At 36.0% G+C, this 15,440-nt stretch overlaps 1 protein-coding gene across 1 annotated transcript in view; it reads right to left on the bottom strand.

Moving 5' to 3' along the window:
- The window catches only part of ADGRV1 (adhesion G protein-coupled receptor V1), a 614,420-nt gene that overhangs the window by 472,148 nt on the left and 126,832 nt on the right, over positions 1-15,440 (bottom strand). Inside the window, exons 43-49 of the mRNA XM_003404981.4 lie at positions 11,697-11,872; positions 10,770-10,894; positions 8,006-8,172; positions 7,763-7,909; positions 7,333-7,440; positions 6,214-6,478; positions 5,070-5,192 (exon numbers count right to left, since the gene is read on the bottom strand). Coding sequence (XP_003405029.2) covers positions 5,070-5,192; positions 6,214-6,478; positions 7,333-7,440; positions 7,763-7,909; positions 8,006-8,172; positions 10,770-10,894; positions 11,697-11,872 — 1,111 coding nt within the window. The remainder of the gene's footprint in view (positions 1-5,069; positions 5,193-6,213; positions 6,479-7,332; positions 7,441-7,762; positions 7,910-8,005; positions 8,173-10,769; positions 10,895-11,696; positions 11,873-15,440) is intronic.

The raw sequence follows: 15,440 nt of genomic DNA, 5'->3' as shown, positions 1-15,440 counted from the left end.
ATAAAGAGACAGAGAGTCTCAGACTGGATAAAGAAAAACGATCCGTCTATATGCTGCCTACAAGAGACACACCTTAGACTTAGAGACACAAACAAACTAAAACTCAAAGGATGGAAAAAAACATATCAAGCAAACAACAAGCAAAAAAAAGATCAGGAGTAGCAATATTAATTTCTGACAAGATAGACTTCAAAGCTAAATCCACCACAAAGGATAAAGAAGGACACTACATAATGATTAAAGGGACAATAGGCCAGGAAGATATAACCATATTAAATATTTATGCACCCAATGACAGGGCTGCAAGATACATAAAACAAACTTTAACAGAACTGAAAAGTGAGATAGACACCTCCACAATTATAGTAGGAGACTTCAACACACCACTTTCAGAGAAGGATAAGACTTCCAGTAAGAAGCTCAATAGAGACACGGAAGACCTAATTGCTACAATCAACCAACTTGACCTCATAGATTTACACAGAACACTCCATCCAACAGCTGCAAAGTATACTTTTTTTTCTAGTGCACATGGAACATTCTCTAGAATAGATCACATATTAGGTCATAAAACAAACCTTTGCAGAATCCAAAACATCGAAATATTACAAAGCATCTTCTCAGACCACAAGGCCATAAAAGTGGAAATCAATAACAGAAAAATCAGGGAAAAGAAATCAAATACTTGGAAATTGAACAATACCCTGCTGAAAAAAGACTGGGTTATAGAAGACATTAAGGAGGGAATAAATAAATTCATAGAATGCAACGAGAATGAAAACACTTCCTATCAAAATCTCTAGGACACAGCAAAAGCAGTGCTCAGAGGTCAATTTATATCAATAAATGCACACATACATAAAGAAAGAGCCAAAATCAGAGAACTGTCCCTACAACTCGAACAAATAGAAAGCAAGCAACAAAAGAATCCATCAGGCACCAGAAGAAAACAAATAATAAAAATTAGAGCTGAACTAAATGAATTAGAGAACAGAAAAACAATTGAAAGAATTAACAAAGCCAAAAGCTGGTTCTTTGAAAAAATTAACAAAATTGATAAACCATTGGCCAGACTGACTAAAGAAATACAAGAAAGGAAACAAATAACCCAAATAAAAAACAAGACGGGCCATATCACAACAGACCCAACTGAAATTAAAAGAATCATAACAGATTATTATGAAAAATTGTACTCTAACAAATTTGAAAACCTAGAAGACATGGATGAATTCCTAGAAAAACACCACCTACCTAAACTAACACAATCAGAAGTAGAACAACTAAATAGACCCATAACAAAAAAAGAGATTGAAAGGGTAATCAAAAAACTCCCAACAAAAAAAAAGCCCTGGCCTGGACGGCTTCACTGCAGAGTTCTACCAAACTTTTAGAGAAGAGTTAACACCACTACTACTAAAGGTATTTCAAATCATAGAAAATGATGGAATACTACCCAACTCATTCTATGAAGCCGCCATCTTCCTGATACCAAAACCAGGTAAAGACACCACAAAAAAAGAAAATTACAGACCTATATCCCTCATGAACATAGATGCAAAAATCCTCAACAAAATTCTAGCCAATAGAATTCAACAACATATCAAAAAAAAAATCCACCATGACCAAGTCGGATTTATACCAGGTATGCAAGGTTGGTTTAATATTAGAAAAACCATTAATGTAATCCACCATATAAATAAAACAAAAGACAAAAACCACATGATCTTATCAATTGATGCAGAAAAGGCATTTGACAAAGTCCAACACCTATTCATGATAAAAACTCTCAGCAAAATAGAAATTGAAGGAAAATTCCTCAATATAATAAAGGGCATCTATACAAAGCCAACATCATTCTAAATGGAGAGAGCCTGAAAGCATTTCCCTTGAGAACAGGAACCAGACAAGGATGCCCTTTATCACCTCAACATAGAGGTCCTAGCCAGAGCAATTAGGCTAGACAAAGAAATAAAGGGCATTCGGATTGGCAAGAAAGAAGTAAAATTATTACTATTTGCAGATGACATGATGTTATACACAGAAAACCCTAAGGAATCCTCCAGAAAACTACTGAAACTAATAGAAGAGTTCAGCAGAGTCTCAGGTTATAAGATAAACATACAAAAAATCACTTGGATTCCTCTACATCAACAAAAAGAACATCGAAGAGGAAATCACCAAATCAATACCATTCACAGTAGCCCCCAAGAAGATAAAATACTTAGAAATAAATCTTACCAAAGATGTAAAAGACCTATACAAAGAAAGCTACAAAGTACTAGTGCAAGAAACTAAAAGGGACCTACGAAACTGGAAGAACATACCTTGCTCATGGATAGGAAGACTTAACATATTAAAAACGTCTCTTCTACCAAAAGCCATCTATACATACAATGTACTTCCGATACAAATTCCAATGACATTTTTTAATGTGATGGAGAAACAAATCACCAACTTCATATGGAAGGGAAAGAAGCCCCAGATAAGTAAAGCATTACTGAAAAAAAAGAAGAAAGTGGGAGGCCTCACTCTACATGACTTTAGAACATATTATACAGCCACAGTAGTCAAAACAGCCTGGTACTGGTACAACAACAGGCACATAGACCAATGGAACAGAATTGAGAGCCCAGATATAAATCCATCCACATATGAGCAGCTGATATTTGACAAAGGCCCAGTGTCAGTTAATTGGGGAAAAGACAGTCTTTTTAACAAATGGTGCTGGCATAACTGGATATCCATTTGCAAAAAAATGAAACAGGACCCATACCTCACACCATGCACAAAAACTAACTCCAAGTGGATCAAAGACCTAAACATAAAGGCTAAAACGATAAAGATCATGGAAGAAAAAATAGGGACAACGTTAGGAGCCCTAATACAAGGCATAAACAGAATACAAGACATTACTAAAAATGACGAAGAGAAACCAGATAACTGGGAGCTCCCAAAAATCAAACACCTATGCTCACCTAAAGACTTCACCAAAAGAGTAAAAAGACCACCTACAGATTGGGAAAAAACTTTCAGCTATGACATCTCCGACCAGCGCCTGATCTCTAAAATCTATATGATTCTGTTAAAATTCGACCACGAAAAGACAAATAACCCAATCAGAAAGTGGGCAAAGGATATGAACACACACTTCACTAAAGAAGATATTCAGGCAGCTAACAGATACATGAGAAAATGCTCTCGATCGTTAGCCATTAGAGAAATGCAAATTAAAACTACGATGAGATTCCATCTCACTCCAACAAGGCTGGCATTAATCCAAAAAACACAAAATAATAAATGTTGGAGAGGCTGCGGAGAGATTGGAACTCTTATACACTGCTGGTGGGAATGTCAAATGGTACAACCACTTTGGAAATCTATCTGGCGTTTTCTTAAAAAGTTAGAAATAGAACTACCATACAACCCAGAAATTCTACTCCTCGGAATATACCCTAGAGAAATAAAAGCCTTTACACAAACAGATATAGGCACACCCATGTTTATTGCAGCACTGTTTACGATAGCAAAAAGCTGGAAGCAACCAAGGTGTCCATCAACGGATGAATGGTTAAATAAATTATGGTATATTCACACAATGGAATACTACGCATCAATAAAGAACAGTGACGAATCTGTGAAACATTTCGTAACATGGAGGAACCTGGAAGGCATTATGCTGAGTGAAATTATTCAGATGCAAAAAGACAAATATTGTATAAGACCACTATTATAAGATCTTGAGAAATAGAAAAAACTGAGAAGAACACATTCTTTTGTGGTTATGAGAGGGGGGAGGGAGGGGGGTGGGAGAGCGTTATTTACTGATTAGTTAGTAGATAAGAACTACTTTAGGTGAAGGGAAGGACAATACTCAATACAGGGAAAGTCAGCCCAACTGGACTGGACCAAAAGCAAAGAAGTTCCTGGGATAAACTGAATGCTTCGAAGGTCTGTGGAGCAAGGGCAGGGGTTTGAGGACTAGGGCTTAAGGGGACTTCTAAGTCAATTGGCAAAATAAATTCTATTATGAAAACATTCTGCATCCCACTTTGAAGTGTGGCATCTGGGGTCTTAAATGCTAACAAGCGGCCATCTAAGATGCATCAATTGGTCTCAACCCACCTGGAGCAAAGGAGAATGAAGAACACCAAGGTCACACAATAACTATGAGCCCAAGAGACAGAAAGTGCCACATGAACTAGAGACTTACATCATCCTGAGACCAGAAGAACTAGATGGTGCCCGGCCACAACTGATGACTGCTCTGACAGGGAGCACAACAGAGAACCCCTGAGGGAGCAGGAGATCAGTGGGATGCAGACCCCAAATTCTCATAAAAAGACCAGACTTAATGGTCTGCCTGAGACTAGAAGAATCCCGGTGGTCATGGTCCCCAAACCTTCTATTGGCCCAGGACAGGAACCATTCCCAAAGACAACTCATCAGACATGGAAGGGACTGGACAATGGGTAGGAGAGAGATGCTGATGAAGAGTGAGCTACCTGTATCAGGTGGACACTTGAGACTGTGTTGGCATCTCCTGTCTGGAGGGGAGACAGGAGGGTAGAGAGGGTTAGAAACTGGCAAAACGGTCACGAAAGGAGAGACCGGAAGGAGGGAGCTGGCTGACTCATTAGGGGGTGAGTAAATGGGAGTATGTAGTAAGGTGTATATAAGCTTATATGTGAGAGACTGACTTGATTTGTAAACTTTCACTTAAAGCACAATAAAAATTATTTTAAATATATATATATATGTATATATACTTAATGTCACTCTTTATCTTTCTCCAGACGAAAGAAATATATTATCTTTCTCTATTCCTCACTAATAATTCCCCCCATATTTTAGTCATTTCAATTATTCTCAAGCACAATGTTCATTTTAAAAACACATATCCTTTTGAAATTCAAGGGTTTCAGGAAGGATTATTGTACAAATCTTGATTTTATATTCCTATTAAAATATCAGTGTCCCAATCTGATACTTCACCTAATTCAATCAGATTAAAATCATTTTTTCTTTCTACACTGTTTCTAAGGATTAATTAGTAGTTTAAAAGCCCTTACCTATTCCTGAGGCTGGTGTAAAGGAGTGGATCTGGTGAACAGCGGTAAAATTCAGAGACTGAAAATATCTGAAAGAAGACTGTCCTGTCTCCCAGATAAAAATGTCGATTGAATTCTGAGCTCCTGCAATAATGGGATAAAAAATCAAATCTGAAGGCAAAAGTTACGGGGAAAAAAAAAAAGACAAAATTACACATTAAAACTAGAATGAAAATATCCAATGTCATTTTTTAAAATTTAGGACATTTATCAGAATTTACTTAGTTAAAAAAACTGCAACTTAGGAAACACTTCAAAAGTCTTTTAGCACATGGAAGAGATTGGACAATGGGTTGGAGAGAGATGCTGATGAAGAGTGAACTACTTGTATCAGGTGGACACTTGAGACTGTGATGGCATCTCCTGTCTGAAGGGGAGATGGGAGGGTAGAGAGGGTTAGAAACTGGCAAAATCCTCATGAAAGGAGAGACTGGAAGGAGGGAGCAGGCTGAATCAGGGGGAGAGTAAGTGGGAGCATGAAGTAAGGTGTATATAAGCTTATATGTGATAGACTGACTTGATTTATAAACTTTCACTTAAAACACAATAAAAATTAATTGAAAAAAAAAAGTCTTTTAGCATTTACTACACCAAGTATTATCCACTAACAATGTTCTGATGTTAAAGATAAAAACAGCAACAAAATGTTTTATTATTTTTTAGGGATGTTGAAATTTTATCCCTAAAATTTCCACTAAGAAGAAAGCATATTCATAATCAGAATATTTTGAAATAAATAGTTTTATCAAAAGCTGATAAACATTGTTTATTACTACTATAAATCGTCCATGGCATGCCAAGTAAAAAATATTAAAAATTTACCTGTTCACACTTTGGGTATAATATCTTCAAACATCTTTCTACTTTACCCACCCACACATAATTTTATTTTAATAAAATTTTGAAGTAGTGGTTAAGAACATCACATTAGGGACATAAACTTAAAAATTTTTTCCCCAAAGTCTATTTCTAGCAGATAGTCAATGCTTGTCAATAGATTAGCTAAAAAATTATTACCAAAGTATTTTCATATAGAACACGCTAATGAATGCTAGATGACTTCGATAAAAACTATATATGCATTTTAAAGACTATATTTTCTCACCTAGAAAGATGTTTTTGGCAAAAATTAAGTAAACGTCACCACCTGAAGTCAAAGCCTCGACTTGCGTTGTCCCACTGACCAGCACTTCAAGGAAGTTAATAAACTCATCACCAGACCATCTGAATAAAAGGGCATTTAGCCCGGCATTAGCCTGGGAAAGAGCTAAGAACACATAGCCTCCTCTGTTGAACAAGGCCATGCACAGCACACCTCGTACAGGGAGCTTCTGATGCAACACGAAGCTTCTTCCATTCCATCTAAAGACCTATAGGAAACGTTCAAACACACAACCCTTTACCATTAGGAAGCAGGTACTTGTGAAAATTTAACCAATGTCATATGTTTATTCCTACGGATCTTATTGTATAGTTAGGAGAATAATTTCACAAATGAAAAAATATCAAAACTGATGCTCTCTTTTTGTGTGCATTTATATGGGTGTGTATGCATGTACACACATGGAGTGGGTGAAAAATATGTTACCTGAAAATAAATCAGTTTGGAATATATATCTGGCAGTAGTTAGTGATATTAGTGATAGTAGAGGAAAGAGAAGGTAAAAGACAGGAGAGAATTAATGTAAACATGAACAGTTTAGAACTGAATAAGAAAACTATAATATCATTACCCACTGCTCACCCAATAGACTACAAAGACAAACACTTAACATTTTTAGTCTCCATGTTGGCAATGCATTTAAGGTTATGGGAGTTTTGAGGAACGACAAAAAATTACAAAATAAGCAAAATCAGTATTAAAAGATCTAGTTTACCAAAGTATGATTGTTAGACTGATGTTGAGAGCCCATCTGGCAATGTTAATCAGGAATTTTTAGTGTTACCATCTATCCAGTTGTGTAATTTTTCTCCATGGTGTTTTCCAATTAAATTAAATTCTAATTAAGTTTTTGTGTTTGTTATATATCTATGCTGGCTCTCAAAGACAATACAGCAGTCATAACTTTGTTTAAAAATTAGCTGTAATCAATATCAACATTCTAGTTCACTATTTTACCTCAATTGAATTGTAATTTTCTTTATACTCAACTTCAGACCATATCTTTGATGCATTTCAATTACAGTACTAAGAAGAAAAAAAAAAATTTTAAAAGAATCAAACCTGAGTCAATTCAGAATCCGCTTGTTGACTTGCAACAATTAAGTAATTCTGACTGTCGGAAGTAAAATATCTTACTTGAGAACTTTCTGAAATAATGATTGTTTGTATCTGCAAAAAAAACAAGAGAGTAGGAATAAAAATTCAAAGAGAATTTAACTAAGAAAAGCACTGGATACAGTAACAGTATGAGGTAATATTTGAAACTTCAGTCTGAAAATAATCATTTTGATTGCTAGGTATGCATATCCAGGGGTCATTTCAAGAAAGACAAAGCAGCCCTTGATGAAGACACCTTGTTAAAATATGTATTAACTTGCAAAAAGTCCTTTTTCACATTAACATAAAACATACATTATCTTCCATCTAAATAAATCTTACAAATTTGATTTTTCTTTTAATAAAGGAATCTACAATAAAAAATGATTTTTACCAGTAATAATTTGAATCCAGATGTGACTGTGTACACACTGTTAACAGAAGACCTTTCCTGATTTGTTTCTTCATGAGTAATTACAAAGTAGGGGGAAAGACCAATATTAAAGGTCTCACAGGTTTTAGGATTTTCTATAATTAGATCCTAGAGAATGAGAAATAAGAACAATAGTAATTCACGATGCATCCAAGATTTAGACGTACATTTTATTTTGTCCACTGTAAAATAAGTGGTATTTACCTCAACTGGAATAAAAATCCCTTGCCATCGATAAACAGTAGAAAATCTCATAGACGATTTTCTTAACATTATACCATATATTGAATCTTCCAAAGTAAAGAAACACCAGTCAGAAACTGATTCATTCAGAAAACTTTGAAATATGGAAAACACAACATCCATTCCCCCTGAAAGGCAAAAATCATCATTTACTAGTGCAGAATCCTTGCAAAATCCTTGCAAACCTTATCTATTCTAAAGTCACTGTTTGGACAAGACCACTGAGTCTGTTACTTAAAATAAAAATTCTTTTATGATTTACATGCGTTAGGTTAGAGCACTTAAAATTAACAAATACAATTTTTAAAAATTGTTAATACTCTACAATCATATAGATTTTCTAGTAATATTTTAAAATAAATGCCAAATGTATATTAAAAATATGCTGAACATGATTATTACCAACTTTCATAAAGATGATAAACTGTATATGAGAACTTTTAAAATATCCTGTAAAGAAATATATGAAATACTGGGTTTTTAAAACTTACACTATTAATTTGAAACAATGCCCATCCAGTGATTTCTCCCTCTAAATTATACATATTTTAAGAACGTCAAAAGAAATTACATATTTCAAACGACTGTTAAGGTCTTTATCAACCTGCTATAACTGGAAATATCCTAAAATTCTGTATGACCAAAAAACAAAATCCTTACAAAATGAAGAATAACTATTAAAAAATCCTATGTATTATTATCATGATTCTTTCCCAAAGAAATAAATGCTTAAACTTTAGTTAATGGTATCACCATGATGCAGCAAGAATAAATTCCAAGGTTGAAATCTAGTTTCCTCATAAAATGATGACTTTTGATTACCAATTCCAGAAGTCATAATGCCAATGCCTCACATGCAATATCCATTAGAATTTCTTTTCCTAGAAATCCAATATCTATAGTTCCTGTTTTGCCACATTTTAAAGGTAAACCACAGCTTTTTTATTAAGAGTCCTGAATGGTCCTGACCATACAGGCAAATCCTTCCCTACCCTAATTCAAGAATTTGAAGGAAGAGAAAGCAAAGATTCCTGGCATTTAAGAATCTCCACCCCCACAAGTACTTCCAAAAAAAAACAGGTGAAGTTCAAATAATAATAGATAACTGAATCAGAAAGTTTCTTTTTTGGATTTCATTCCTCTTGTCTTCTTCTGAATACTCAATCTTTGCTTATCTACTAGGTCTTTTCTATTATAATTTAAACATGCTCAGGTCTTTTCAAATTAAGCAAACTAAAGAACCCCCTGGACGCTATACCCCCTACCACTACCTTTTCTAGATCCCACCCTCCCAGCCAAAATTCTGAAATAGTTGCCCATGTTCAAGGTCTCTATTTCTTTACCTCCATACAAAATGTTACTCAGTTCTTATACCTCCACATATATAGCTCTTGTTATAGTCAGTAATGCCTTCTATATGATTAACTACAAGAGATATTTTCTCAGTTCGTATCTTACTAAACTTCTCAGTAGCAATTGACACAGTTTATCACTCCCCCCTTTGAAATACACTCCTCTGTTGGTGTCTGCAATCCTCTACTCTCTTGAGTCTCTCCCACCAGGTCCTCTAAGTCTCCTTTGCTAGGTCATCCTCCTATCCCTAATCATTAATTTGAGCTTTCCCAAAGCTCAGCTCTGGGTCCTCGTCCCATCCTTATTTGTAGTCTCTCTTTCCAGGTTAGTATATCAACTTAGGAGACTTTAAATGCAATATACTTGCTAAAGATTCCCAAATTTACCTCTCCAGCAGAGACCTCTCCTTTGAGGTCTAGAGAAATTTCCTCTCAAAAGTAACTCAAATTCAAAAGTGTAAAACCACGTTTATTTACTCCCGTCCCCAAAATAACACGTTGTCCATTTCTAGTGTTTCCTTGCTTAGTGAATAGCAGGACCATCCCTCCAATTGTACAAGCTATAAACCTCGCAGTCGTCCCTAATATCTCTATTATTAGAGTTCCCTAATACCTACCTCTCATATCCAATCCATCACCAAGTCCAAGCTACCAATATCTCTTCCCTTTTGGTCTCCCTGCATCATCTCTTATTCTTCTGTACTAAATCATTCTCTACAAGACACCAAGAATAGTATCTTCAAAATGTAAATGTGACCATACTACGTATATGTGGATATACACATGGTAACCTTTCGCCATGCCTAAACCATTCAAAGGCTTTCCATCGCCACTGGAATAAAGATTGAAATCCATAACATATTTTTCAAGTTATTAAATGATCTGGTTCTGTCTATCTCTCTGAACTCAACATACTCTCTTAAAGCCTTCATTTTGGACATGTTCCTTAGGCCTCTAAGCTTCTAACTGAACTACTTCCCACTCTCACTTCCTTGTTCCTCCAACCCAATTCTTTGCATAATCAATTCCTATTCATCATTAGCTCTTAGTTAAAACACTGATACCCCAAGGAAACAGTCCCTTATGTTCTCACAGCATCTAGATCTTTCCTTTTAAAACATTAGAGTTTAAACTACACAGTGATTTTTGCTTATTTATTTCCGTCACCCCTTCAACTGTAAGCTCCTGGAGCTCAGCACCATCCCTGGCATATGAAGCTCTCAATAAATATTTGTGAATGCAATAAAATAATTAGATGTCTGTTTTCCATTTTCAATAGATCTATTAGACACAATTCAGGAGAAAAATGTAAACCTTATACATACAATCTTTCTTGGTTATAGAATTTTGTTCTCATAAGAAACTAAACGTACTCATGCCAAAGGCTGTTTCAGATACTGTCTCCCACTCCACACTCACAGCTAAATCAATGCCATTAGTACGTGACACATTTAAATATATAGTCTTGTTGGCTTCTTCGATGGCTACAGAGGTGACTCTAAAAGAAACAAATGGATTGTGGAAAGCAGAGAAACTATGATTTCTACATATTTAAAATAAATATCGCATTGCTAGCATATACTTAATACACATTTAAATTTACACAAGCCAAGGTGAGATCTACAAATTTCATATATCAAGAAGACCAGACTCTAAAGCCAAAAATATCCACTGATGAAAATAAAAAGAAAAATAATCAACAGAAATGTAACATTCTGATACTACAATCATGAGAAAATGCTTAAAATCAGTAATTTCACCCTACATGCTCTAAAAAATAAAACTTTGTCATTCCTGTCTCTTCTCACATAACTCAAAAAATTTTGCAGGAAAAAAAATGACTCAGGAAATTCTTAGCATATTAATGAAACTAGATTTATTGGAATATTTTAAGCTACAAAAATAAAAATTTGTCAGCTTCCAGAGGAAATTTCAGACTATAATCCTGTTAACATGCTTGAAGAGCTGACTTGGTTTTAGCAGCTAAATATATCTTACATTATTTCTCAGTTTTTATTATTATTAAAAACACAAAATAGTGGAGGCCTTTGCCTGAAAGTATGAACTCGGAGAAAACAAGACTGCTAACCACACCATTAGACAGAACATGTTTAGCTTCTTGCACTCCGTAATGAGACAGCATGAGACTTCTCTGGATCTATGTGCTAGAGCTCATTTTAAAGTTCCCTTTAAAATAATCGGAGATCAATTTACTTGTGCATTTTCTTTGCATCAAAAAAAAAAAAAAAAAAGTCCTACTTAGATTGAGATGTGATAATTTCTTTATGAATAAACTATACCTATTTTCAACTGCAGAGATACTGAACAGACCCAGAGGGGCCTGATTTTGTAAAACTGTTATCAGGGTTTGAACAGGTGCCCCTAGTCTAGCACCTCCAGTGGGGTTAAACAAGGTGCAAATAAAATGCTCATCCATTTCTGGTTCCGTGTCTAATATGGCAGATATGTGTAGGGCCTGAAAACCAAATCAAAAAGATAAAGTTATTAGAATATAGCATTTTGCAACACACATACAGAGAAATTTGCTAAGCATTTTTGCCAATAAGATAATATGTTTGGGGAAATGTCATCTCTTTTTTAATAGAGATTCCCACAGTGTAAAAGTTACAACAGCTTTAACTTACTACTTTCAGAATTTTCATTACTGTGATATATTGCACTGAAGTGTCTAAAAAAGAAATATTTCTGGTATTTAAAAAATAACACTAAGACTAAAAAATCAAATGTATTACTTCATTTTCATTTATCCCACCCTGGCTATACAACTTCATCGGTCTCATTCAAGTCTGGGCTTCATATTAAAAAGCTGACATAAGTGGAGCAACCCCATAATGGAAACAACCCGAATGTTCATTAAAAGGAGAATGGATAAATAGTGGCCTACTCAATAAAACGCTACCCAATGTCAAGTTGATTATGACTCATGGCAACACTGCAGGACAGAGTAGAACTGCCCCTATAGGGTTTCCAAGGCTGTAATCTTTACGGAAGCAGACTGCCACATCTTTCTCCCAAGAAGCAGCTGGTGGGTTTGAACTGCTGACTTTTCAGTTAGCAGCCGAGCACTTTAACCACCACACCACAAGGGCTCCTCAATGAAATGCTACTGATACACGGAACCACATGGATCTCAAAAATTAGGTTAAAGGAAAGAAGCCAGGCAGAAAAAGAGCACATAAAATCTATGATTCTATTTATATGAAGTTCAAGAATTGGCAAAACGAGTCTTCAATGATAGAAAGTAGTTTCCTCTGGAGAGGACAATGGTGCTATTAACCGAAAAGAGGCAGGAGGGAATCTTATGGTATGATGGTAATGTCCAGTACCTTAATCCATATGCTGGTTACATGCATGTTGTTGTTAGGTGCCAGTGAATTGGTTTAGATTCATAGCAACTCTACAGAACAGAGTAGAACTGCCTCATAGGGTTTCCAAGGAGCAGCTGGTGGATTTGAACTGCTGACCTTTTGGTTAGTAGCCAAGCTCTCTCTCTGTGTGTGTGTGTGTGTGTGTGTGTGTGTGTAGTCATTGAGCCATACACTTAAGGTATATGCCTTTTGCTTTAGCTACTCGATGTTCAAGAGCAAGTTTCAGAGTCTGTTCTGACAACCATTTAGGTCTTCTCTTTCTCTCCTGTCTTCTTAATGACTTCTTGTTTTCTTCATGTATGATGTCCCTGACGTCATTCCACAACTCGCCTGGTCATTAGTATTCAACGTGTCAAATCTATTCTTGAGATGGTCTCTAAATTCAGGTGGGATATACTCAAGGTCGTACTTAGGCTCTAGTCAACTTGTTCTAATTTTCTTCAATTTCAACTTGAACTTGCATTTGAGTGACTGATGGTCTGATCCATGGGCAGCCCCTGGCCTTGTTCTGACTGATGATGTTGAGCTTTTCCATCGTCTCTCTCCACAGATGTAGTCGTTTTGATTCCTGTGTATTCCATGTGGTGAGGGCCACGTGTATAGCCACCGCTCATGTTGGTGAAAACGGGATTTGTAATGAAGAAGTCGTCAGTCTTCCAAAATTCAATCCTGGAATCTCTGGCATCATTTCTATCACCAAGTCCATATTTTCCAACTACCAATCCTTCTTCGTTTCCAACTTTCACATTCTAATCACCAGTAACTATCAAGGCCTCCTGATTGCATGTTTGATCAATTTCAAACTGCATAAGTTGGTAAAAATCTTCAATTTTTTCACCTTTGGCCTTAGTGGTTGTTGCATAAATTTGAATAATTGTCATATTAACTGGTCTTCCTTGTAGGCATATGGATATTATCCTATCGCTGACAGCATTGTGCTTCAGGATAGATCTTGAAATGTTCTTTTTGATAATGAATGCAACACCATTCCTCTTCAAGATGTCATTCCTGGCATAGTAGGCCATAAGTTTGTCCAATTCAAAATGACCAATGCCAGTCCATTTTAGCTCATCAATGCCTAGGATATCGATCTTTATGTGTTCCATTTCATTTTTGATGATTTCCAATTTTCCTAGATTCATACTTCATACATTCCCAGGTTCTGATTATTAATGGATGTTTGCAGCTGTTTCTTCCCATTTTGAATGGTGACACATCAGCAAATGAAGGTCCTGAAAGCTTGACTCCATCCACATCATCGAGGTGGACTCTACTTTGAGGAGGCAGTTCCTCCCTAGTTGTATTCTGAGTGCCTTCCAACCTGAGGGGCTCATCTTCTGGCACTATATCAGACAATATTCCGCTGCTATTTATAAGGTTTTCACTTGCTAATTCTTTTCAGAAGTAGACTGCTGGGTCCTTCTTCCTAGTCTCAGTCTGGAAGCTCAGCTGAAATCAGTCCTCCATGGGTGACCCTGCTGGCATTTGAATAGAGGTGGCATAGCTTCCAGAATCACAGCAACACGCAAGCCCCCACAGTACAACAAACTGACAGACACGTGGGGGATACTTTATATAGCTGATTTTTCTCCCGCTCTGTCCAGGACTCTCTATTGTGACCCTGGTCAGAGCAGTCTCTGTGTCTTTAAGTCAAATTTGTAAGTCTGAACAGGTGCTTCTGGTTCTTATTTAGCCTTACTTTAGTGCAAGAAAAGGCTTGAAGCCACACGTGCAGCAAGTGAAGGTGATTGTAATGAAGAATTTGTTGCAAGAGTAGTAGTTGGTTCAATCATCTCAAAGTAAGGGCAAATTCACGCCACATTAAAGGGCGTGTACGAGTTGTCCGCAAATTGGAAATTCATAACTCAGGGACTTACTATAATCTCAAATCCATCATTTTTTCTCCAGTGAGCTATACTTATTCACAGTGGTATAATTTTTGCCTTCCATGCAGGAGATCCAGGTTCAATTCCCCACCAATGCACCACATGTGCAGCTAACACCTGTCTGTCAGTGGAGGCTTGCACATTGTTATGATGCTGAACATGTTTCAGTAGAAATTCCAGACAAAGCAAACCACAAAGAAAAGTCTGTAAATCTACTTGAAAAAAAAAAAAATCAGGCAATGAAAACCCTATATATCACAGTGGTCGGATCCCGTTGTACATGGGTCATCATGAGTTGGGGGCCTGACTTGACAGCAGCTAAAACAACATTCAGATAGAATATCTGCTTTTCAAATGAGCAATCTGAAGTTAGCAATTATAATTTATTCAACTAAAATATGACAAAAGGAGTGACTGGCTGGGCTGTAATGACTACCACAAATGGCTTGGAGTTTCCTTTAATTTATGGTTTGTAGACAATATAAAGTGATGTATACCATTTAAATATACTTAACACTTTAAACAGCAATGTTTGTTTTCTTTATTATTTACACATTCCATTACCCTATTACCGGGTCAAACTCCTCCAGCTGCACTCTATACAGACTCCACTACAACACTTGAAACATAGTAATCTAATTGTGTCCTTATCTATCACCTGGCTGAGAATTTTCTGGTTTTTTTTTTTCTTCCTTAAGATCTAAAGTGTTCCTTTAAAATTATGTTGTAAATTGTAAAGCTAATCCTTCCTTCTTATTAAAGGTTCATA

Source organism: Loxodonta africana, chromosome 2 (assembly GCF_030014295.1).
Source record: "Loxodonta africana isolate mLoxAfr1 chromosome 2, mLoxAfr1.hap2, whole genome shotgun sequence".
NCBI lineage: Eukaryota > Metazoa > Chordata > Mammalia > Proboscidea > Elephantidae > Loxodonta > Loxodonta africana.
This window is presented reverse-complemented; position numbering and strand designations above follow the sequence as displayed.